The 25,296-nt window shown below is 50.1% G+C and overlaps 1 protein-coding gene across 4 annotated transcripts in view; it reads right to left on the reverse strand.

The window, feature by feature from the left end:
• RNF8 (ring finger protein 8) overlaps positions 1 to 25,296 on the reverse strand; it is a 244,057-nt gene that overhangs the window by 73,918 nt on the left and 144,843 nt on the right. For all 4 annotated transcript variants that reach the window (XM_085610258.1, XM_085610260.1, XM_085610259.1 and 1 more), the window contains 2 exons: positions 24,636 to 24,725; positions 618 to 725 (listed from right to left, as the gene is read on the reverse strand). In XM_085610258.1, coding sequence (XP_085466384.1) covers positions 618 to 725; positions 24,636 to 24,725 — 198 coding nt within the window. The remainder of the gene's footprint in view (positions 1 to 617; positions 726 to 24,635; positions 24,726 to 25,296) is intronic.

Consider the following 25,296-nt stretch of genomic DNA (forward strand, 5'->3'; position numbering starts at 1 on the left):
GATGGAGCAGGCGTTGTCGGGAAGGAAAAGGTGGGGTAATAGCTTTTAAACGTGCACACTTGCTAGCTTGCCCTTTTCCGACGTGAATAAATATTCAAATATAAAGAAGAAGCATAATGTCCTTAGCTGCCACAAAAGCATAAGGGAAAACAAGCTGCCGTTTAAATGCCACAAAAGCACGAGGAACAAAAAAATAAAAAAGAATGATACAGTCACAGGGTTGAAGACACCAGGCACGCCCCCTCAGATAACATCAACAAGACATGCGCTGCTGACGAGAGAGGAAAGCCAGATGGCGCCTCTGCTCGTAAGCGCGCGCCCACACGCGTAACTGCAAGCTCTAGGCCACAAGCAAAAGCGTGTAGTAGCATTTTCTGAAGCCCACTTACTAAAAGTCTCGCCAGAGCAGCGCATGCGCTGGCTCAGGCGAGACCTAAAAATGACTGTAATCACTGTTAGCAGTTTTGACTACATTCAGACAACTACTGTTCAAGGCTGCATTCCAGTTATAAGGCAAATCCAGGTCCCTGTCCAGAGATGCACCTAAATATTTCTTGCACACTGCTGTCTTGATCTGAAGACCAAGCAAACATACTGGGGCAATTGTTAAATATTACCTCGATGAAATGTTCAGAACATATGATGCACTGCAGCTCGTTGTCCAGCACATTATTCATCTGATTTAGGACTTCTTCTTTCTGGGCCTGCACCTTCTCCTTCTCCTCCTGCAGCATGGTAACAAGAGTAACAGGATAAGATGTCTCACAAAGTCATCTGTGCAAAGACAGTTTATGTTCCAATTTATTTTCAATGACTCTGCGCTAGTGACACTTTTTGGAGTAGCAGAACAAAATTTTTACCATGAGAACACTTGCAGGACACAGGCATTTAGTATGTGTAAGAACATGCAGCATATTGTAATACTGTGACTCTTGATTGAACATAGTGTGGGCAGAGGAAGACACTCTCCACATGGATACAGTGGCTCTTCCAGGAAAGTTCTGAAAGTTTTAAATGACCAATGCTGCTCCTGGACATGTCTAACAAGACTTCTCTATCATGTGAACTGGTGCTTTAAAGCTTCCACACAAAGAATCTTCATATTTATAATGTGGTTCAGGTTGCCCATCTTTTACCATGCATAGACATAAGAACTATACTGATAATCTACAACTTCCTGGGGAATAAGTAGATAAAATGTATACCTAGAACCATTTAGGATGCAAGACATGTTACAAACCATGTTTATTTTACAGAATGACTCATGCACCTGCTTGGTATACAATTTCAATTGATAGCTATCTGGGAAGATGGAGAGGACATACAAGCTGCCTAAAAAAAAAGCACCAATTGTCCCACCTAGATCTTTTATTGTCAAGGGGGAGGGCATGCGCACTACCAGCAAGCCAGCACCAGTTCTCCCATTTAATTACTGTAGATCCAGTTCCTAATCTCGTTGACTTATTCACAAGGAGGAAAGTGTTTGCCAGCAGTGTAGGCGAGGCCAGTGCTTCCATTTCTGGACATGTGCTTCTGTGTTCTTGCCAATCTTCAGCAACAAGTGGCAGGGGCTGCTTGAAATGCCACTTGTAGTATACAAGGTAGTGTAACAATCCTAATCATGGAGATGCTCCCTCCTCGATTGCTCATCTGGGATGCATTTGTTTGAAGTTGTTGGATGCACCTGAAAGCTTTAGAGTGGTAGTTTACATGCTATACTCAAAGCATCATTTCATACACCCCAAACTACCTGCCGCTTTCTCTTGTAGACTGGCAAGAACCAAGAAGCATGTGTTCAGAAATTCAAAAACACTATGGACTGTCTACACCATAATGCATGGAAGAAGATGATGATGGAATTCTGGCAGTTTGCTCCCTCCCTCTTTAGTATATGTTTTGTGCCTGCATCAATAAAGGAATGTTTTCTGAAAGTAGGTTAAGAACTTTGTGCAATTGCCTTCCATCTATTCTACAAGAACGCATTTCCAAGAACCTCTACTGTCGCATCCTTGACCATGTTAAAGAGTGCTCTGGGTTGATTAGTAACTGTTCACCTACTTGCTGATAACAGATTTGTATACAGTGCACTATCTTTCTTCTAAATCACACTGTTGGTCTTCGGATACGCAGTACACATACACCTTTCTCACCACTGCAGGCTGTTTATAGACAATAAGACTTTCAATTGTTTGATATGTAAGGTGTAAATCATGTGAGAACACAAAACACTTATTCCAGTGAAACTGTAGACATGTTTCCTTTGTAGCTAATTGAGTGTAGTGAGTGATGTGATTGGTACTATGAACACAGTCTAAAAGACACATAGGTTTACATATATGCAGACGGTCAAGTGGTGGACTCATAAAATTGACCAGCACTGTACTGAAATCCCAAGTTCTTCATGATGGTCTAGTTGATTCTCTAGCACACTCTAAAAAACCTTTGATCACTGTTAGTAAACAGTGGCCCACTGAACTTTACCCTCTTGTAAGTAGTTAGATCTGTGCACTATACTATTATGGACGCATATGTGTCGCTCTATCTGTTACAGACAGATGAAAGTAAATTACTATTAGGCCCTCTGGTGAAGGGAGACATTTCTAGATTATACAAATCCCCAAGCACCTTATTTCCTGCTTACACTGAGGGCAAAATGGTAGGCAGACCTGGGCGCCCTCGTTGATGCGAGTGGATGGACGCTATGGACCTAGGCTGTGTGCGCGATCTTGACGAGATTTCACCTTATTCAATTTAAATATTCCCACTCAGCAATTTTGCTTGAGGCGTGCTGCACCCCTGATTGACCCCAATATGCGTCCTTGCCCAGCACTTTTTTCGTACTCTGGGAATGCCATTATCCGAAGTTACTGGCATGCTGTCATCAGTGTCCTGAGTTGCATTGTGGGCAGACACCTAGAACTGGATCCCTAAATTATACTGCTAGGTATTGTGGACATCTTGGGGGGTCCTCGCAGCACTAGAGCACTAGTGGCCATGAGCTACTTGACAGCAAAGAGACACAGCTCGCCACTGGTAGGATCCACATGCACCGGTGCCTCCATCCCTGAATGGACTAGTGGAATGACTCACTGGGCCACACTCGAAGAACTGGCATATATTGCCTGTGGGATACATAAGGAGTATATCAAAAAATGGTCTTCCTGGATTCAAGTCAATGCAGCCTCGGGATAAGCCAAGACTACTGGCTGGTGGTATGGTATTGCAATAAAGTCCCTGTAATGTTGATTGTAAGGTATATTGGGAGGAGTCCCATTGGCTACTGGCACACATTTCATGTATGCTCTACTTTGCACACATAAAAACAACAACAAAAAAATCAATAAAAAAGTTTATATATTAAAAAAAAAGAAAGCAAAATGTCTCTGATTATCAATCCCTTCCCCTTATGTGAATAAGTGAATGTGTTTATATAGTGCTCAAATGCTGCCTAATCCAACAAATGATCTTTCAGTCTTTTCCTGAAGGTCAGAATATTGGAGGAGAGCTTAATCTGTTGTAAAAGAGCATTCAACAGTATTGGAACTCTAACAGTGAAAGGCTGGTCTACACGTGTCCCTAGATCACATATCAGGACAGATAAGCGATGATACGGCTCGTGGTTTAGTTTCTATTTTATTGATTTGGTAAAGCACTCTGTCCCCCATTAAGGCATCCTAGCACTAGGAAGGATTTTTCAGAACAGCCAAGAGAGAAACAAAGACATTAGTGAGCAGGGGAATACTGTCAAGGCTTTCCGAAAAGCTAAGTGGTTATCAATCTGCTGCATATATACACATGTAGAAAATACCAGGCTTTTGTACCCAAAGCAGAAGAAACACCTGCCTAAACAAAAGTGTAGACGAGATAGAAGACGACACAAGAGATCTTAAAGAACGCAAAGGAGTATAAAGAGTAAATTACGGTTACTGGGTCCAGAGTAATAGAAAGCTTCATGGACTAAGCAGAGGGATTTGATTGTAATGTGACAAGTAATGAATATAGGGACGAAGAAAACTGGGAAAGTAAGCCTGACAGGAATCTGAAAGATCAAGGTGCACTGTAGAATTTTAGATTCTGGAGAGCTAGTTGAGGAGTGGGGAAGGCAGTACTAGGTAAAGAGGAATACAGTAGTCAAAACAGGAAAGAATTAATACGTAGACTATGGTCTGACGAGCCATAATAGGGTGAAACAGTCATCTTGAGAAGCAGACAGGCAGGGAAACAAGAGGGGTTTTTGGTTTGAATTTCAGAATTAAGGAAGAGGGAGTGACTGAAATAAAATCCAAGGTTCCCGATTTTGGGGACGAGTTTTTTTGTAGGAGTGAGTTCGGAAAGCCTCCCACCATCAGCCCAAATGTGAGGAACTTCATTTTATCAGTCTAGATTTTTAACCAATAAGAAGATTATCCAAGAAAACACTGCAGTCAGAAAAGATGTGAGGTCTTGCAGGTTTTCGAGGACATATTAGCCGAAGGAGCATCATCAGTGTATGTTATTAGAGTAATGCTAAAGGATCGAACTAGGCCAGCGAGATGATAAATACTGAAAAAGGTAGGGAAGAATGTGTGCAACTCCGTGAGAGACGTTCTAGAAGGCAGACCAAAAAAGCATTCATAAAGGTAGGAGGTTTCGCCTGTGCAATAGCTATTGGCTTAGTCAATGTCTTTTAGCCATGTTGTACAGCAGAGTGGACTGGAGTAAAATGGAGTGGTATGGCTTAGCGTGGAATGGGGGCAGAGTGGAATGGGGGCAGAGTGGAATGGGGGCAGAGTGGTGTAAAGTGGTATGGCCCAGAGTGGTGTGGCATAAATGGCGCACAGCGGCATAGAGTGACATTGTGTAGGGTGGTATGGCGCAGAGAGGCGTGGCGCAGAGACAAGTGCAGTGTAGTGGTGTAGAGTGGAGTTGCATGGAGTACAGTGGCCTAAAGTGCAGTGGTGCAGAACATAGTGCGGTGGTGCAGGGTAGAGTGCGGTGGTGCAGGGTAGAGTGCAGTGGCTGAGGGTGGAGTTGCATGGTGTGGAGTGGAGCGGCATAGAGTAGATCGGCATTGTGTGGAGTGGGGTAGACGGTCGCACAGTGGCACAGCGTAGTGTGGAGTGGCTCGGCGTACAGTTGAGGCACAGAGAGCAGTGCCGTGGAGTGCTGCCGAGTGGATTGGCGTGGAGTGCTGCCGAGTGGATTAGCGTGGAGTGGTGTCGAGTAAAGTGGCAAAAAGTAGGCTGGTGTAGAGTGCAGCCAAATGGAATTGAGTGGGGCAGAGCGGAGGGGCGCAGAGCGGAGGGGTGCAGTGGGGCGCAGAGCAGAGGGGTGCTGTGTGGCGCAGAGGGGTGCAGAGGTGCGCAGTGCGGTGCACATTAGAGGAGCGGGGTGCACAGCAAAGTAGCATGGCGCAGATTGAAGTGGTAGCATGGAGCAAAGTGAAGGGGTGCAGAGTAGAGTAGTGTGGCGCAGATTGAAGTGGTGCAGAGTAGAGTAGCGTGGCACAGAGTGAAGTGGTGCAGAGTAGCGTAGCGCAGATTGAAATGGTGCAGAGTAAAGCGCAGTGGCGTAGAGTGATGTGGAGCAAAGTAGATTAATTGATGCCCAACAATGTTTGTTCAGTGAGAGGGAGGGGAATCCTTCATGCAAACAATTGTGTTCTTTGCGAGTATCAAGGAGGTCAGTGGATGCAGACTTCTCTTGCACCGTACAATCTTTTGAGGAGCAACAGCCATCTTGAGAGGAGCAACAGCCATCTTGAGCAGAGCCTAGCTACAAAATAGAAGTCCGCCCAAGATCAACCACCAGACAATGAGTGTTGCGATTCACGGCTGCCGCATGTTTGGACGCTCCTGCTTGCCTCCGATGGTGTGAGAGCGCTCCTTCTTGCTGCATTAAAATCCAGCTGCCAGATCGAGAGGAAGTAACAAGTCTTTGAACCAGCTGTAAGACTGCTGTGGAAGAAGCGTAACCCTGGTTTTGTTCACTCTAAAGGTAAGGGAGACTTTGTTACCAATATGAAAGTGTGAGCTCGGAAGGAAAGAACCACAGAACTTTGTGAAGCCCAACCAAAGGGTAGTCACTTGTTAATTTGTTTATAAACTCAAAACGAATCACTTTAGATCGGAGAGTGTGTTGTGTGTCTGCCACCGCACACTACGCGCACGCCACAGGGATCCGAGACTTGGCGCTGGAATGGACCACCTCCTTCCTATCCGGCGGAACCCAGAGCGTCCGCCTCCCCCATTCCGGTCCAAAGCCTCCGAGATAATCTGCGGCATACCCCAGGGATCCTCCCTGAGCCCAACACTATTCAACATTTACATGGCCCCGCTCACACACGTCGCCAGAGAGCATGACCTCAGCATAATCTACAACACCGACGACACTCAACTGATCCTCTCCCTCAGCAAGGACCCCATCACCGCCAAAGCCAACCTCCATGAAGGAATGAAGGCCGTCTCGACGACTGGATGAAAACCAGCCGTCAGAAGCTGAACTCGGACAAGACGGAGGTCCTCATCCTCGGCTCCAACCCTTCAGCCTGGGATGACTCCTGGTGGCCAACGCACTGGGAGCAGCCCGACACCCACCGACCATGCACGCAACCTGGGAATCATCCTCGACAACGCTCTCAATGACCAAGCAGGTAAACGCCGTCTCCTCCTCCTGATTCAACACCCTCTTCATGCTCTGCAAGATCTATAGATGGATCCCCGACAGATACAAGAAAGACAGTCACCCAGGCCCTCGTCAGCAGCAGACTCGACTACGGAAACGCCCTCTACCTGGGAGCCCCGACCAAGCTCATCAAACGACTACAACGCATCCAAAACGCCTTGGCACGACTGATCCTCGACTTACCACGCCACGGCCACATCACCCCCCACCTGAGGGACCTGCACTGGCTCCCTGTCAGCAAGTAAATATCCTTCAAGCTCATCATCCACGCACACTAGGCACTCCACAAGACCGGCACAGCCTACCTCAACAGACGGCTCTCCTTCTACATCCCCAACCGCCAGCTACGCTCCGCAGACCTCTCACTCGCCACTGTCCCACGCATCCGAAGAACAACCACCGGCGGGAGATCCTTCTCCCACCTCGCCGCCAAGACATGGAACACCCTCTCACTGAGCCTACAACAGACCCAAGATCTGCTGACCTTCAGGAGTATGCTCAAGACCTGGCTGTTCGTTCAGTAGTGCACCCCCCCCATCCCCTCCCCAGCGCCTTGAGACCCTCACAGGTATGTAGTGCGCTTTACAAATGATTGATTGATTTAGATACCGTATATAGGTTTCCTATGTCCTTATATAGGCACAATTCGCATTGCCCATATTTAGGCATAGAAATCCTATTCTTATTTAGGCATTATCCATGCTAACCAAATGCAGGCATGGCCACCTACATCCGTTCATCTACGTCACAACGAGTTCTTGGAAAACAAGACTCTTAAGCCTTTAGGACTTTCCCTTGCTTGGATATTGATTTCTCAAAGAACTCATTCATGACTGTGAGGGAGACGGAGCAGCGATAAACCGGAAGTGGGGGATAAACGGCCAACGTAAGTGTGTGCCGGAAGCAGGCAGCAGTCTAGTGTTGACTCCAGAGGGTAGGGAGGAGTCAATGACCCAAGCGGAAGGAAAAGGCTCGGAGGACAAGGAGAAAGCGCGCGTCGGGGGAGTAGGAGAGGCGGAGGACGGCAGAAACGGGGAGACGGAGGACGGCAGAAGCCGAGTGGCGGAGGACGACAGAAGCGGAGTAGCGGAGGATAACGGAGGTGAAGGAGAGCAGCGGACATCGAACCAGCTGCGTGCATTATACACTGCCAGCATACCCGGCGGGCTAAGAGAGGGAGAAGACCCCCCCCCCACCCTCGGGTCCCAATGGCACGGCTTTGGGAACAGGCCGTGGCACAAGGCGAGTACTGGGAAATAGAGCACTTGGGTGAAGAGCATAGAAACCCGCATCCCACACAAAAGCCCCTGCTCCACAGATATAGCAGTGACGGTAGCACTAAGTAAAGCTGAGGCGAAAAGAACGTTTATTTACACCGATCTGTTCTCCACCCCCCCCCCCCTCTATTTTTTGCCCGCCACAAGCAAGAGAGAAACACAGAAGATCCCTGACACGAAGCACCAGGACCAGGACTTGAATCGGAGAAAAATCAACTCCTATATTCTCTGTTTGTTTTTTAACAATATTGAAGATAAGCACTCCATACCCTTTTGTGAAGCAAGCAATAAATCTCTTATTGACCACCAAGGTGTCCTGTAGTTCTTTAAGCTCACCCCTGAAACCCTCTCGGCCACAATGATGTTCCTCTGCCCGACTTTTACGTCAATACTGGCATTCCTAAACACCTTCAAGGTATAAATATACCTTCACTTACCATGGCAAACTATGGTTTGGCTGTCTACTTGCACGACGCGGCTCACCACGGCAAGTCAAGTCCCCGCCTGACGCACTGACCAGACGCTGTCATCCTCCTCGCGGAAACTCCAGCTCCAGTGCTTCTGACTCCCCTTGCGGGGTGTTAGAGAACGAGACTCAGAAAGAGATTCCAACCTCACTCATTCTAAGGTATGGAGCGGACTAGAACCTAGAGGGACTTTTGGCAAATCTCGGCAACTATAGCTAAACTAGACTATAGACAAACAGCACCTACTTCTTACCTCGTACTACACTTAGGTTAGGTACACTGGGGTAGAACTAGCTAAAAGCATCAGATGGGTATTTAAATTTCAGCCTGTGTTATTTATGTATGTATTTTTATGAATATCGGTCATAGCTATAAACCATGCTATTGCAGTATTATTTGATCTTACTGCTAACGCTGTACATATTTTACTTTGCATTCTGTCTTACTATTGTAGCAGTTCATATCTCTTGCACGAGAAATAAGACTGTTCAATATACTCTTTTTATTGAAACGCCCGTCTATCTATTTCTGTGTAACTCTGTTGAAACGAAGCATGCACGACTGACTGAGTGAAACTGTTATCTATCGTTTCCACGATTCTGAGATTGTTCCAATTCTAAGGGAAACAAAGTTGTCAGAAACTAATTCCTTCTTGTTAATTCAAGAAGTTTCTAGTGACCTCTGAGTTAGCTGGCACACACAAGTAATTAAGTTTAATGTACTCGATAGAGACATACTGACCTCAGTCCTATGTCAAAACTATAGTGTATATTATTCCAATGTGCAGGGCCTATCAGGAATATTGGAACTACACTACATGACGCCCAACGGTTTGGTAAGGCACCAATTTAACGCTAGATACTGAAGTAACTCATTCGTGCTTTTCTCAGAGACCCCTACTCATAATACGCTATAAGACGTCTGGGGGGGTAGGGATGATATCCGCCATAGCCGAGTAGGACGAAAATCCTATGTATTAGCTGTTTGGTTTGTTCAACGTTGAAGCATACAGTGTTCGAAAATATTGTGCACCTTATCTTTGTGCCCTTGAAACTTGATCTGCAATTTTCATTAAACAATGAAATGTACCCGATGAAATCGCAGCAGTTTTTGATTTTACAGGTTTTGATGAAACCGATGAAAATGCGAAAATCATCGCTCCAAATTTAAGGAGAGCCATCACTCTAAAACTTATAAAACATGGCCTGACACCAAGAGGTGGTAGAGCAGTTTTTGTGATAGAGGCACATGAATCTCCCCAGACAGAGGTATTCTATTCATGGATAGTATTCCCAGATTCAAATTCAGGAACTAAAACGTTTCACTTCTACAAAGAAGATGAACCACCTGAGGAATATATTCCTTTCGAGGATATTGAAATTCCACTTACATACCAAGAGCATGATCTCTGGTTTAAAGGCGCACTAAAACATTACAATCACATTACCTGGCTCGGTCCACTAGGTAGACCAGGAGCAACATGCCCGATTTAGCCGGCTACACATCTCATCCAGACATTGAAGAAATGTCAGACGTAGAATTACTTGCTCAACTCAAGGAGTTGATCAAAACATATAGACAAGTGGTTCAATATGTCATGCGGACTTTCACAGTCCAACCAACAATAGCCATTCCAAGACAAATCTCTCACCAGGGGAATGCGCTAAAAATCACACCACAGACTTTATATGCAGTCAGGGGTAAAATGCCTACAAAACGTGAACAAATTCCGTTCTGGATAAGCTTTGTTTAGAGCCTGTATCATCCCTGAGCAAATTATGTTTTTGAATGACACTGTCCAACAAACGTCTTGCCTTGGGTTAGCTAAGATCAAAGACATGAACACACCAACCATACCTATACCTTCAAATAATATCACTACACAGGGGGAGGTTGACGTACATAATATTTTGCATCACAACAGATCAGATCCAGAATGCAAAAAATGGTTGCTCTGGCCCACAGACACAAACAACTGTCAAGATCGATTTCTGAACAAAACACAGGGTTTCACTATCAATAGGCCAGACCCAAGCTATGTTCAAAGACAGCATCCAGGGGTAGTAACAACATACAGTGTAGGGAAACTCTGCCTTGATTGGCTACAGAAAACTACACTGCAGGATGTAAAACAAAACTTATCTTTACTTAAAGAAGGCGCAGACATTAGGGAATTCTTGCTAGGACCAAGAAAACCGCGCCAAAAACGTTTCATATATGCCGGTATCTATGCTGCTGATGATGAAATATGGAAGATTACCAAAGCAGAGACTGCAGAACGAATACGAGAAATTGATCGTATTAATTTAGAGAAATCTCTCTCTGTAGTAGACAATGGGTTAACAACACTGTTGTGCAGGATATATTCATTGGACAGCATTGTGTCTTCTGCCATAGAAATCATGGAACAAGACTTGGTAATGGTACAACATGGTCAGTCTCAATTACGTTCTAGAATGCTATTAGGCTGGACGCTCCAAAACCTGCGTTCAGGCTATGTGCCTTGGCGTTTAATCAACACTATGTCACTGTTTTCAGAATTCAATCTCACAGATAAACAGATCAGACTGGCACAAAGGGGAGCAGACTATACGGTGCTGAGCATTTAAAAACTGGAAAAATTACCACTCGCGGTGGCAGAAAAAACAGCTACTGAGTTGATCATACATGGTAAAATTACTCTGCCCGTTACAACTTTCCATTTTCAGTATTGCCTAAAACATATACCAGCAGGCAAATATGAAAGGTTGGGTAAAGAATACATCAAGACATCTTGGGATTTACCTTACACACATGGATGTTGGAGTTTGGGGCGTGAAGTGTTTCTTAGGGGTACTAACTGAAAACGCACTAAGCGGTTCTCTCCTTTGTCAGGGTATTAATTTACACGGGGCCTGCGATGGTTCCACAGTAAACTTATCCTGTCACCTGCAAGGCTCACCAGCTGCAGTGATTAATCCAATTTTTTGGACTACTTTCAAATGGAAGTTACCTCATGTTGAATGATCACAGCTGCTGTGGCATGTTGCCAGGTATCCCATATCTAGTAACGGTTACATCCAGGATCACTTGCTGTATGCAAGTCTTGTTTTCACAGATACAGACAGTCAGGGAGTCGCCTCTTGGGCCTTCACTCAACATCTTTTATACGAATTGATACTCTAAGCAGAATGAAAGCCATTCTTTTACAACAAACTGTGCCACTGACCGGTCAAAGAAACCTATGATAACAAGTCGCAAGGACTTCTGCCAAGATACATGCCCTTTTGAATACAAACTGCCCTATACATTTCTCAGAAATGTTGGAACGTATCTTAAACATGTCTGATATGAGCGGTATTGTACATGTATTTAAGACCGTGTGTTCAGGACTGTTAGCACCTTTTCAAGCAGTCCTCGGAATAATTCCCAACTTCGTGCACTCTGTGTTTGGCGGACTGCCACTACTTTTTGGACTCGTTGCAGGGATCCTATTTTTGCTCCTACTGCTCCGATATGGCAAGCCAAATCACCGACGTCACTCCAAGCAGCATAGAGAGAGCGCTATAGGAGATAAGGTGTCGTGAGCGCATCGTCCAAATTTTGGGTTTACCTCGTCTACGAGAATTAAATACCACATGGTTTCTGTCATGCAGACCAATCTGGCAAGATTGCATCTTACCTGTTCTACGCTGCCTGCTTTGCGGTGAAGAATACGTGCTAGACATCTGTCCAACACTCCCATGAGTCATGCCTACGGATATCGATACTCTGCTGGACCCGGTAACGGCCCATGCTGTATATTGTCCCCAGCGGCTACCAATCCTGATGACGGCATTCATTGAGATCTCACAGACGCAAATTGCTACTGCCGAGGTACGAGAGGAAATAATAGGCACGCAGGTATCATCCGATACGAACATTGCTGATGCGACCAATGCTGAAGGCGATGCTTCTCATCTATTTGCGGTTAGTCTTCTAAACGAGGTAATCCAACTTTCACCTACAACGGTAGATGACTTTTTGTCTACAGAATTAGACGATTTCATGTTTTCTCCACCCTCCTACACTGACTTGATTCGGCACACTGTGTACCGGGATGACTCCGAAATTGGCCTTCATTTTTTCAAAACAATAACCACACTTGGGGGGCGTGGCCAGCTGGGCAACATGGCGGACGCGAGCGACTGAGGCTCCAACCGTTACCTCCTGGATATCCTGCCATTTATCCTGAGAGGGGGCAGATCGTGGCAGCTGGACGCGGGCCCGGTGTGGGGCAGTGCAGAGAAGCCGGCGTAGCCCCGCGAGCGGCGAATGTGAGGCGCCGCGACCCGGCGGGGCCTGAGAGGAGAGGAAGCGCGAGGGGGCCTGTGAGGCGGGGGCCCGCCGCGAGACCCTGCGAAAGAGCCGGGAGACGGAGCAGGGGACGGCCCTGCACGAGAGGTCGCTCCCCTCGCAGCCGAGGTGTCCTGACGGCTGCGAGCGGACATCGCCGGCGGACACGGACTGGTAGGAGCCCTGCCGGGTGCTGCGGGGGGCCCCCGCGACGTGGAGTGCAGTGAAGTGAAGTGCGACGCCCTGGCCTGCAGGCTGGGAGCCTGCTGCGCATTGTGGAGTGCTAGGCGGCAGAGCGCTGAGGAGCTGCGGCCCCCGGGGGACGGCGTGCCTGGAGTTCGGGGGAGTCCGCAGCCCCGAGTGGTGGGGGCCGCCGTCGAGGCACGGTGAGCTGCGACCTGGGGCCTACTGTGGTGAGCCCGGAGTGCCTGGGTGCGAGCCGTGTGGAGAGGAGGGCCTTGGACTTGAGCGGCACGAGTGGCAGAGCCTGGATCGGGGCGGCCGGGAGAGGCCAACTGTTGCACAGGAGGGGTGCAGAGGCGCACCTGGCGCGTCCGGAGAGCCCGGAGGCCGCGGCGTGGATCGCCCGTTGCGGACACTGAGGCCTGGTGCTGGCGGAGGCGGGCGCCATATCCTGGGAAGCGCCATTTTGTGCGAGGCCGTGGCGGAGGACGGTGTACCGGCCATTGTAGGGGCCGCCAGGAGCCACGCATTGGAGAGGTGAGGGGCCTCCGCAGGTGACTGTGGCCCGGGGTGATGGGTGTCACGTCCCTGGGAGCGGGACCCCGGTTGTGAAGCTAGCCGACGGGGCTCTAGCGCCTGGATTGCCTAGCGCTCTAGTGGCTGTGCAGCTGCAACGACGCAGAGTGAACGAGCCTTGGCGCACAGCGGTCTGCTGGTGGGCACCGGTCGGGTGAACCTGGCAGGGCCAGAACGGGACTGGGCTGGACGCCGGCTAGCTGGCGCATCAGTGAGCGGGCACGGTGGTGCGGTGCCCTGAGGGGAGCGAGGCGCACGATCCTGGGAGCGGCCTGGGGGACCACTACCGGTGTGCTTCCCTACTGGAGCCTGTTGCTGCTGCGGGGTGTCCCCGGTCCTCTTCCTGCTGACTTCGGCCCAGCGGAGCTGAGGGCCGGCGTTGATTGGAGGGGCCACGCCCGGTCGTGTGCACGACGTCCGGAGACGAGCTGTGAATGCCGACCGCCCAACAGTACGTGATGGGCCGACTTCGCGACAAGTCGCAGCAGGGTCAGCTGCGTGCTGGGAGCCTGGACCCCACGCAGGGCCGGCCCGGGAGAGATACGGAGTCGCAAGCGGCGGCCCTCTCGACTAAAATGGACACCATGCTCGTGGCGGTGGAGAGACTTGGCACTACCCTGGATCAGACAAGGGCGTCCCTCGAAACGAGGATCGACAAGGTCACATCCGACTTCACCCTCCTTCACGCTGACCACCGCAAACTGGCCGAGAGAGTAGAGTCACATGGTCAGACGCTTCAGGAACTACAACCTGTTGTACGGAGTCATAGCGCAGCGCTGCAGGATGTGCTGGACCGGGTCCATGCGCTCGAAGACAGGGTTGATGATGCGGAAGGACGCTCACGGCGCAGGAACATCCGCGCAGTGGGTCTCCTGGAAGGAGTGGAGGGCAGGCACCCGGAGCAATATGTGGAGAACTGGTTGCGGGGCCTCCTGCCTCAGGCGGTGTTATCTCAGCACTTTGTTGTGGAAAGGGCGCACAGGGTGCCGGCACAGAGGCCCCAGCCGGGGGCCGGCCCCGACCGTTCCTATTCAAGCTCCTCAACTATCGGGACAGAGATGCGGTTCTAAGCGAAACTAGAAAATCTGGTGACCTGACCGTGGGCAGTAGCCGAGTCACGCTCTTTCTGGATTACACCGCAGCCGTGCAGCGGCGCAGAAGTAACTACATGGCGGTGAAGCGTCAGCTCCGTGAGTTGGCTCTACCTTACTCCCTGCTGTTCCCGGCCCGCCTGCGAGTGGTAGCAAAAGAAGGTGCCCGCTTCTTCGACTCCCCGGCGGACGTGTGGGACTGGCTGGAGGAGTCGGGGCAGTGGACGGGGGAGAGGCCTGCTGGCTCGGAGGTCAACAGCCGCCCGGGGAGGCGATCCAGAAGACGTGGGCGCCGGGGGGCACGGCAGCCGGCAAAGCCGGGACCAGTGGCGCCTAGCCCGGAGAGAATCCGGATGGAGCGGTGGGAGGTGTTGGAGGCGGTGGCGACGCTTGGGACATCACCCGCCAGTGACTGAATGGAGGCCTGCACGCACAACGCACCGGGAGCGAGTGGGGCGTCGTCCCCGTCCACGGTGGTCTTGGAAGACTTACTTCTGCCAGTGGTGACCCCGCAGACTGCGGACCTGATTGTGTGATGGGATGTCAGGATGTCGAAGGTTGGGCAGGATCGGCATATGTTGAACTGGGGCCGCGTGCATGCCGTGGCAATGTGTTGGATGGTTCTGGGGCCCTGGGTCCTCCTGGGGGGCAGTAGGCTCCGAACTGGGAGCGCCTGGCCTTGGGGGGGCGGGCTGCGCGAGGCGCGCGCCACCAGACGTTACACCTGCGGGCGCCTCCCGCTGGGGTTTACATTGGGCCTGCGCGGCAGTTCAGCTCCGGATCTGATGCTGCTCCTTCCTCTTCCAGTTGGGATAGGGGAGGGGTACTAGTGCCAGCAGGTCGCTACGATTACACAAACCTCATTAGTCACCACACTGCAATAGCCTAATACTACTTGGCGTTTCTGAGGTTTGGACGGATGCCCCGTTGGGAATACGCCCTACTTGTTAAACTGTTCATAATGGTTATATTGTTTACATGGCAGCGCATTAACATGCTCCCCCCGGACTGTGGCCCACCCCCCCCTCCCTGACGCGGACGCTCTGCCCCCAGCCCGACTTGCTCACCTAGCTTTGCGATGACGCACACTAACATTGTGACCTGGAACATACGGGGCATGCACACGCCGTCCAAGCGCTACGCCATCTTCTCCTATCTGCAGCGACACTCTGTTGGGATTGCCCTCCTACAGGAGACGCACATGTCCTCGACGGAACTGGGCAGGCTCTCTAGGCGCTGGAGAGGACAAACGTACGGCACCGTTTACTCGGCGAACGCGCGGGGCACGCTGATCTGGGTGCGAGCAGGCGTCCCTTTCGATCGCAAAGAGGTGGTGGTGGATCGGGAGGGCAGGTATACCTTAGTGCGGGGGAAGCTGAACGGCCAAGAGCTGTTGCTGGGCTCGCTATATGCGCCTAACGTGGATCAGGCCTCCTTTTTGGCGAGATTGACGCAGCTTCTACACCCTTATGCTGGGCTCCCCTGGATGCTGGGAGGGGACTTTAATATGGTGTTGGATGTCCGGTTGGACAGATCCTTCCCTCCCCTCCGTGCCACGGTGGTGGAATCCAACGGCCGGGCGCTGGGAGACTGGCTCGCGCACTGGTCGCTGCAGGACTTGTGGCGCACACTCCACCCGACGGATAGGATATATTCTTATTATTCAGCGGTCCACGACCTGCACGTACAGTTGGACAGGATAGTGGGCTCCCGGTCATTGCTCCCGCTTATCGAGCAGTCGGAATATCTGGGGCGGACGCATTCCGACCATAACCCCTTATGGCTTCGGATTGGCTGGGTGGCGGACCGCCCGCCGGTGCCCACTTGGCGACTTCAGCCGAGCGCACTGGAGGACCCGGAGTTCCGTTCCTCCCTTGGTACAGCCATCCTAGCCTACTTTGACGCCAAAGAGGGGATGGCGAGCAGTTCCTTGGTAGAGTGGGACGCCCATAAGGTGGCCATTCGGGGGCACTGCCTGGGGACCCAGTGGAACATACGTCGGGCCCTCTCGGACTCCCAGGCGCGCCTCGAGGACGACCTTCTACAGTACGAGAGGGAAGGAGAAGGGGGGGCTGACACTCACGTAGTCTAGAGGATCTCCGCGGGCAGCAAGCGGAACTCCTGGAGCGGCTCCGCTGCCACAATTATGCGGCGCACACAGCCAGAACGCATGCCAGAGCAGATAAGGCGGGCCGTCTGCTGGCCTGGCTAATCCGGCAGGAGGATCGCCGGGACCCGATCGGAGCAATCCGTAGGGAGGACGGAGTGGTGGTACACACGCAGCGCGAAATACATCGGGCCTTCGTGGACCACAACAAGCACTTGTACGCGGCTCAGGGGACGGGTTCCCGGCACCTTCTTGGGGAGTTCCTCGCTTCCATTCACCTGCCTGTGGCCACCAGGGAGCAAAACGCAGCGCTCAGTGGGCCCCTTTCCCTAGAGGAAATTGGGGAGGCGATCCAATCAATGGCGACGGGCAAAACTCCGGGGCCGGACGGATTGCCTGCGGAGTACTATAAGGCATACCGCGAGTCCCTGGTGCCGCTGCTGCGCGAGCTATATAACAAAGCGCTGGAGGAGGGGTCGCTCCCTCCCTCCATGCGGGAGGCGTTCCCGGTCTCCCTGCCTAAACCGGATCGCGACCGCACGGCCTTGGGCTCCTACCGTCCCCTGGCGATGCTCAACGTCGACTACAAAATCCTGGCGAAGGCCCTAGCGGACCGATTGGCGCCAGTGGTCCCGCATCTGGTGCATTCCGACCAGAACGGGTTTGTCCCTGTGAGGTCCATGTCGCTAAATCTTAGGAGATACTTCAGGGTGGCCGGTGAGGCCGTGCACAGATGGCCCAGAGCGGGGTGCCTCCTCCTAGATTTGGAGAAAGCGTTTGATTGCTTGGAGTGGGGCTACCTGTCCACGGTGTTGCTACAATACGGGTTGGATGGGGATTTCCTCCGGATGGTCGACCTACTCTACAGGAGCCCCATGGTCCATGTCGGCTGGGCCCCCATGTCTCGGAGGCGGTACCGGTGGGCCGGGGCACCCGGCAGGGATGCCCCTTGTCCCCGTTGCTGTTCGCCCTGGCGATGGAGCCCCTGGCGGAGGCTGTGCGGACGACCCTGGGAGATGGTATACCGCTGGGAGACGCTGTTCACCAGGTGTCGCTCTATGCGGACGACCTGTTAGTGTACGTTAAGGATGTGGGATGTATGCCGGAGCGGCTGGCCCCGTTGTTGCGGTCCTTTGCCACTGTTTCGGGACTCCACGTGAACGCGGGTAAATCTTGTCTGTACGCTTTTAGCGAGGGGACTGCGGACCCGGGTTATCACCTGAATGGCACGCCGGTTCAATGGAGGGACGGCACCTTTCGATACCTGGGGATACACATCTACTGCTGCCCAACCGACTTATTCGATGGCAACCTGGGGAGGGCGGTCACGACGCTCAGGTCGCAGGTGGCCTTTTGGAGCACGCTCCCGCTGACTACCACGGGCAGGGTGGCGCTCGCCAAAATGGTTGTGCTCCCTCGCCTCCTGTACTACTTTGTCAATTTACCGCTGTATGTCCACCCCGCCTTTTTTGGTAGGCTCAATAGGATGCTGCGGGATTTTGTTTGGGGCAATGCCAGGCACAGGTTGGCGCTCGCAAAGCTCTTCCTCCCGACGGACAGGGGTGGTCTGGCGGCTCCATGTTTTGAGCACTACTACCTGGCGGCCCAGCTACAATGGATTGCCCGCTGGTTGGCTGACAGAGGCAGGGATGATACAGCCACGGTGGCAGCCCCTTACTCGCTGGAACGTGTGACCGGTCTTTTTCACCCCTTGGTTGCGGGACCGCTGCCGCTCCTCCTGGCTGTGGCGCATAGGTGCTTCCGGAGGGCCTTGTACCTCACGCGCGCTGTAGTGCCATACGCGCCGGCAATACCCCTAGAGGGTTCTCCCGGAGGTGGGGGGGTACTTGCGGCCCCCGCACTGAGGGCTGGTGTGAGGCGGACGTGCACACGCTGGGGGACCTATACAGGGATGGTGAGCAGATACCGTATGAGACCTTAGTATCAGAGGACGGGCTTCCACCCGGCGGGTTCCTTACACACCGCTCACTACTGGCGAGCTTGATCGCCAAATGGGGAAGCATGGCTACGGAGCCTGGCCAGCACCTAACTATGCAATACCTGCACGTCATGGGGAGGGGCAGGCACCTGGTCCGCTGGTTCGCCGCCTCGTTACGGGAACACACGGCGGTTGGTCTGGGCCCACTCCGCGGCAAATGGGAGCTGGACCTGGGGAGGCCGCTGGCGGACAAGAAGTGGGAGAGGGTCCTTAAAAGCCCAGTGCGTATCCCCTGAAATATGCGGTTCCACCAAATCCAGCTGTTCATAGTTCATAGGGCCTACCTCACACCTGAGCTGATTAATAGGTACTTCCACCGCAACGACGCGCTCTGCCCTCGGTGCCGGGAGCTGGGGGCGGGGTTTTTACACATGCTGTGGAGCTGCCCCGAGTTGCGCACCTATTGGAGGCGGTCAGTGGGCTGTTACAGGGGAGTGTGGGTCGTAACATCCCCTTAGACTGGCCTGAACACATCTTACACCAATTTACCAGATCGCCCAAAGACAAGGTAGCGTCCCGATTCCTAGACCTGGGGCTTGTAGTAGCAAAGCACCTCACCACCAGGAGATGGAAGGCGCATGACCCACCACACACACGGGCCTGGAGTTCCTCATTCCAGGCATGGGCCACGGCGGAGGGGACGGCCATCCGTAGGGAGGACACTCTGGGGCTGCGGAGGGAGCCCATGGCGGACCGCTGGGAGCAGTTGCTTGCTGAGTTCCGGCGCTTTGACGGGGAAGGTACCACGGGCTGCATAGGGGAGGCCAGACAGGATAGCGCAAGCGGCGGCGCATTGCAGGCAGTCTTGCTGACGGGATAGCATAGCCCCTATTATCTCTGGCCCAAAGATGGGGCATCTGCGAACACTTGGGGATAGTTGCATCCATGGGAGCTGGGGGGGGGGGGGGGGAGGGCGATCCGGGGGGTTGGGGGGGGGGGGGGGGGAGTCGGGGTAGGAAGGGGAAGGAGCAAACTATGTGAATCACTGTTCACGCTGCCTCTGTTATGGGTTCTTCTTTTGCATTGTATTTAACTTCTCTGTCTTTTTTGACGCCTAAGTTGTGTGGGCGATATAAGTTTCCATGTACGGCTCAGTGGCTGGTAGGTGGTGGCGATGGCCCCTTCTCAAGAGACGACACCAGAACTGATAAGGACAATGTAGCCGGCTCCTAAGCGGGTGGTGGCTGGCGCATAACCCGGCAGCAGGTTATATTCTCTTGACTGCCGGCACAGCTTGCCAATCTGTATAAGCTTATGAATCACTGTGGGTAAAGTATGCTGCCGTAACATGTATTCTTTTACCAAAACTACAAAACCAATAAAAACAGATTTGCAAAAAAAACAATGACCACACTTGGAACTTTTTCCTATGATTAATTTTTTTTCTCCAAATTTGAATTTTTCTTTTTTGGCACAGTAATCTGCTTCTAGTAGAACTATTCATAGAGAACAGACTTCTTTGATACACTTTCAGAGACAATATGTCACCTTGTCAAACAAAATTGATTTATGTAACTTGACATGAAATGGTTTCGGCTTTTTTTCTTCTGTATTTACGAGCCATTTCATAATGTATATATATATATGTTCATTCATTCAGCATTCAATGTAAATATGTGCTTAGGATGAAACATTGCTTTAATATGTATAGCACCAGTGCATTTTATGCATGGCGACGGTTTTTATGCATTTTAGAAATGTATTTTTAGACATGTTCTTAGCCATCCATATGTAGCTATGTTTTAGATATGTTTAGCATATTTAGGATTTAGTAATGTCGTTCATACGAAAGTGGAGTGGGTGTTGTGTGTAGATTTAGATACCGTATATAACTTTCCCGATTTATGTCCTTATATAGGCACAATTCGCATTGCCCATATTTAGGCATAGAAATCCTACCCTTATTTAGGCATTATCCATGCTAACCAAATACAGGCATGGCCACCTACATCCGTTCATCTATGTCACAATGAGTTCTTGGAAAACCAGACTCTTAAGCCTTTAGGACTTCCCCTTGCTTGGATATTGATTTCTCCAAGAACTCATTTATTATGCATGAACATCTATTCTTTAGGGGTTCATTCATGACGTTCCTCAGCCCAACTTTTACGTCAATACTGGCATTCTTAAACACCTTCAAGGTATAAATATACCTTCAATTACCATGGCAAACCACAGTTCGGCTGTCTACTTGCACGACGCGGCTCCCCACGGCAAGTTTGGAAGGAAGTCAAGTCCCCGCCTGACGCACTGACCAGACGCTGTCATTCTCCTCGCAGATAATCCAGCTCCAGTACTTCTGACTCCCCTTGCGGGGTGTTAGAGATCGAGAGAGACTCGGAAAGAGATTCCAACCTCACTCATTCTAAGGTATGGAGCGGACTAGAACCTAGAGGGACTTTTGGCAAATCTTGGCAACTATAGCTAAACTAGACTATAGACAAACCGCACCTACTTCTTACCTCGTACTACACTTAGGTTAGGTACACAAGCGTAGAAGTAGCTAGAAGCATCAGATGAGTATTAACATTTTAGCCTGTGTTATTTATGTATGTATTTTTATGAATATCTGTCATAGCTATAACCCATGCTATTGCAGTATTATTTTATCCTACTGCTAACACTGTACATATTTTACTTTGCATTCGATTGTAGCAGTTCATATCTCTTGCACGAGAAATAAAACTGTTCAATAAACCCTTTTTATTGAAACGCCCGTCTATCTATTTCTGTTTAACTCTGTAGAAACGAAGCATGCACGATTGACTGAGTGAAACTTATCTATTGTTTTCACGATTCTGAAATTGTTCTGATTCTAAGGGAAACAAAGTTGTCATGTTTATGCGGTTGTCAGACACCAATTCCTTCTTGTTTATTCGAAAAGTTTCTAGTGACCTCTGAGTTATCTGGCACACACAAGTAATTAAGTTTAATGTACTCGATAGAGACATACTGACCTCAGTCCTATGCCAAAACTATAGTGTATATTATTCCAATGCGCAGGGCCTATCAGGAATATAGGAAGTACACTACAAGTGAAGATCTGAGAGTTCAGGAGAAACCTGTGCAACGTACAGGCGCATAACAGCTTGAACCTTACACAGGACCAAACGAGCAGCCAACAGGATAAGGTGGAGCACTAAGGTGTGCGCGTCTGTGAGACTGAGCAATCACTCAGAGCTTTAATATTGTTCTAGAGGCACAAATAGTGCCAATAATGTATATAGTGTTCGTGTTATAAATGTACTTTGTTTTTACAGGGTTTCAGCTCCACAGGGTTCACATTCCAATCATAATTTTTCCTGCAATCCTCCAGGGGATTGTAAACACACTTAAACCCGGTTGCTTCTTCATCAAACCTTTGGAGACAGGTAGGAGATTTTTCCTAATATCGAAAAATGTTTGACAACTAACTAATCTGAAGTGCAGTGGAAATAATCCTACATCCTCTCTTGCAAGATATATTCCTTGGAGTTCCCTTCCTAATTCCCTCCCCCTTCATAAGAGTGGTGACTGACAGCAGAATCTGCGCCGGAGGGCCAGGATCTCAGCAGCATCTGCGCCGGAGGGCCAGGGTCGCAGCAGCATCTGCGCCGGAGGGCCAGGATCGCAGCAGCATCTGCGCCGGAGGGCCAGGGTCGCAGCAGCATCTGCGCCGGAGGGCCAGGGTCGCAGCAGCATCTGCGCCGGAGGGCCAGGATCTCAGCAGCATCTGCGCCGGAGGGCCAGGATCTCAGCAGCATCTGCGCCGGAGGGCCAGGATCTCAGCAGCATCTGCGCCGGAGGGCCAGGATCTCAGCAGCATCTGCGCCGGAGCTATATCCACCCCAACTGACTAGGTACACTCTTATTTGCACTGCCAACACCATGCATGTTCTAGGTGAAGAGTCTGTATTTACCCAGTGTCCCTGTGGTAGTCATAAGCATTGGAGTAATAAGGGGATCTAGAGGACGGGTTGTATACGGCGAGCCATAGGTGACTGCAAATGTTCCTGCAAAGGTACCGTGGAAACAAGAATGAGGTCTTCCTCTTGTGCAGACTCACCCCATGGGAAAACACTGTGGCCAGTAACAAAACCGGTATCTGGCCAAACTTCAACCGCTTCCAACTGCGTAGAACACAGTCATGACGATACAGAGCAAAAAGCAGTTAAGAAAGAGTTCTTTCAGTTGTTAGGAGTCAAGCACCAGTCATCGCCCCCCCGGAACATTCATAAAAGCAAAATGAGTACAACATGCAGGCAACCGTGAAACAATATTCAAGGGTTCTTCAAGGGAGCTCACGGTTAAACAGCTGGGGGGAGTTGTGGGGGTAATACAGAGGGTGCACTTGCCCTAAAACCGAGGCGTAGGACAATCAGGCGCACCGGAGAGGGGCCCTTTCCTTAGGTGTCAAAGGGTGTTTTTTCTATACCAGATGGTCAGCAGTCTGTGGGGTGACCAAGGAGTGGGGTGGAGGGAGCACAGAGTTCATCGCGGAGGATGTGGCTGCCGACTCCTTGTCAAACGATGGCGGACTGGGATTTCGCTTGTGCTTGGGCCTGCGGGATGAAGGTGTGTGCCGAGCACCCACTATGGCGCTGAGAATATTTCAGGTGGTTCCGCTGTTGCTGCTCCCCGCCCTGAGTGTCTTGGGTGGTGGAGAGACTGCCATGGTTGTGTGATTCCGCTACCCAAGCCTGGTGGTGTTGGTGTTTGTGAAGAAAAATGTTTGCTCACCAGATATCACTTTCAAGGTGGCGGGAAATACAAAGCATATTTCAAGGACAATTCCTGGAGTCTCTTTCGGACCACCAGGAAGGAAGCCCAGCATTGTTGAACCGCTAAAGTTAGGGAAAATCAAGTCCCTGGATGCCCCCATTGTTATGGGTTGTCATTCCCTGGCTTGTTGTAGGATGTGATCCCGGACAAGGTCGTTCAAGAGTTTGACCACCATCGGTCTTGGAGGAGCCCCGGGAGGGGGAGCTACAGCAGGCATACAGTGAGCCTGCTCCACCACATACATGTGATTATCCAAGCACCATGATAACTCTTGGTGAGCGGGCCCTTCAAAATTAGTACTTTGTTCATCCGCTCAGTGATTTCATCACTTAAACTCCAGTCAAATGCCTCATCCATTGGGGAAGATCACCAGCAGTCACCAGCTAGGGACAGAGAGCCTCCAAAATCAGTAAATGAACACAAAATTACAACTATTATTTCGTTTCTTTTACAGAGTTCGAGAAAGTACATTTTAGCAACACAGTCTCTTTGAATGTTCCTTTATGTACAAAGATGCCAAATTAAATTAGGGGTTCTACTTAAACACAGGATAGTCTTAACATGAAACCAGGCCATGAGTAACAATAATAACATGAGAAGAGATGAACAGCATACCAGAAATGTCAGTATTTTTAATTTGCTCCTTCAACTATTGATGGATGAAATCAATAAGAAAACATGGAAAACACTTAATATACTGAAGGCTGGCAACCAAGAAAATATTTAATAAAAATGAACCATAACAGTAACATTTCTTTAATTTACGACATAAGAGCAGTACGAAGCACTATATAAAAACAAAATGCTAATATTTTGTATACATCTTTCACCACAACAGACTTGAGCACAATACTGGTTGCCCAGACTGCAAATCGCAACCAAGTTTTCATCTCTGCTGCAGATACATTACCATTTGTCATGATGTGGCTATATCAGTATATGCTCTTTACAACCTGACCCTGTTGCATGCCTTGTATTTTTTGCTGCTCAAGCAACATACGTTTTGGGACAACTATACATGTGATGAAGTAACCAACTCAGTAATTTGCTGGAAGAGTAAGAATTTCAGAAACAAAAATTCACTTTCAAGCTTGTGACTAATGGGCACAAACAGGTTAAAAGAGATGCAAGGGAGAAACGGGGAAGAGGTGGTTGAAACCTGCGAAAGGGCAAAGACTTGTAGTGAATATTTCATACCATGGTTGCCTGCAGCTCCTTGTTCTTGGCTTGAATGATCTGCTCAAAATCCTTCTTGCTGCGGTTTAGTTCTTCCATCAGAAGAGTGTGCTGTAATGAAGATTCAAACAAAGAAGTTCAGAACAATCAATCACCTGGTTTCATCTTCGTGACTTTGGAAAAGAATCTTAAACCTTGTGCTACGTTACAGCAATCCAAGACTCGACTGGCTATTAACAACCATTCGCAGCCATGGCCAATTCCATTCGACTTTCAAATCCTCAATTCGGTTTTATCCCCATAACAGACAGAAGAGCAAACGAGTTTTAAACATTTTGTTAGAAATCATTCTCTCTAAAAAGGAGACAAAGCAATTATTTTCTTGGTTATAAGTGTGTTCTTGGGTCCATGGTTACAATGTTCCAATCTTAACAAGCATTGGCATAGCCAATAGGTCTCGCCTTTGGGACCTTATAAGTATTTAATTCTGCAGCACAATATCCTTGGTGCAACATCAACGGTTTGATGGCTCGACACTTATAATGTCCCAAAGGCGAGACCTATTGGCTATGCCAATGCTTGTTCTTAATGCCATGTGGCCCCAGGTCCTAATACGGCTTTGGGGAGGGGATGGGGGGGGCAGCCTTGAGTGGCGGGAGATTTTTAAATCTCAGGTGGCTTT

Source organism: Triturus cristatus, chromosome 6, assembly GCF_964204655.1.
Source record: "Triturus cristatus chromosome 6, aTriCri1.1, whole genome shotgun sequence".
NCBI classification, from domain to species: domain Eukaryota; kingdom Metazoa; phylum Chordata; class Amphibia; order Caudata; family Salamandridae; genus Triturus; species Triturus cristatus.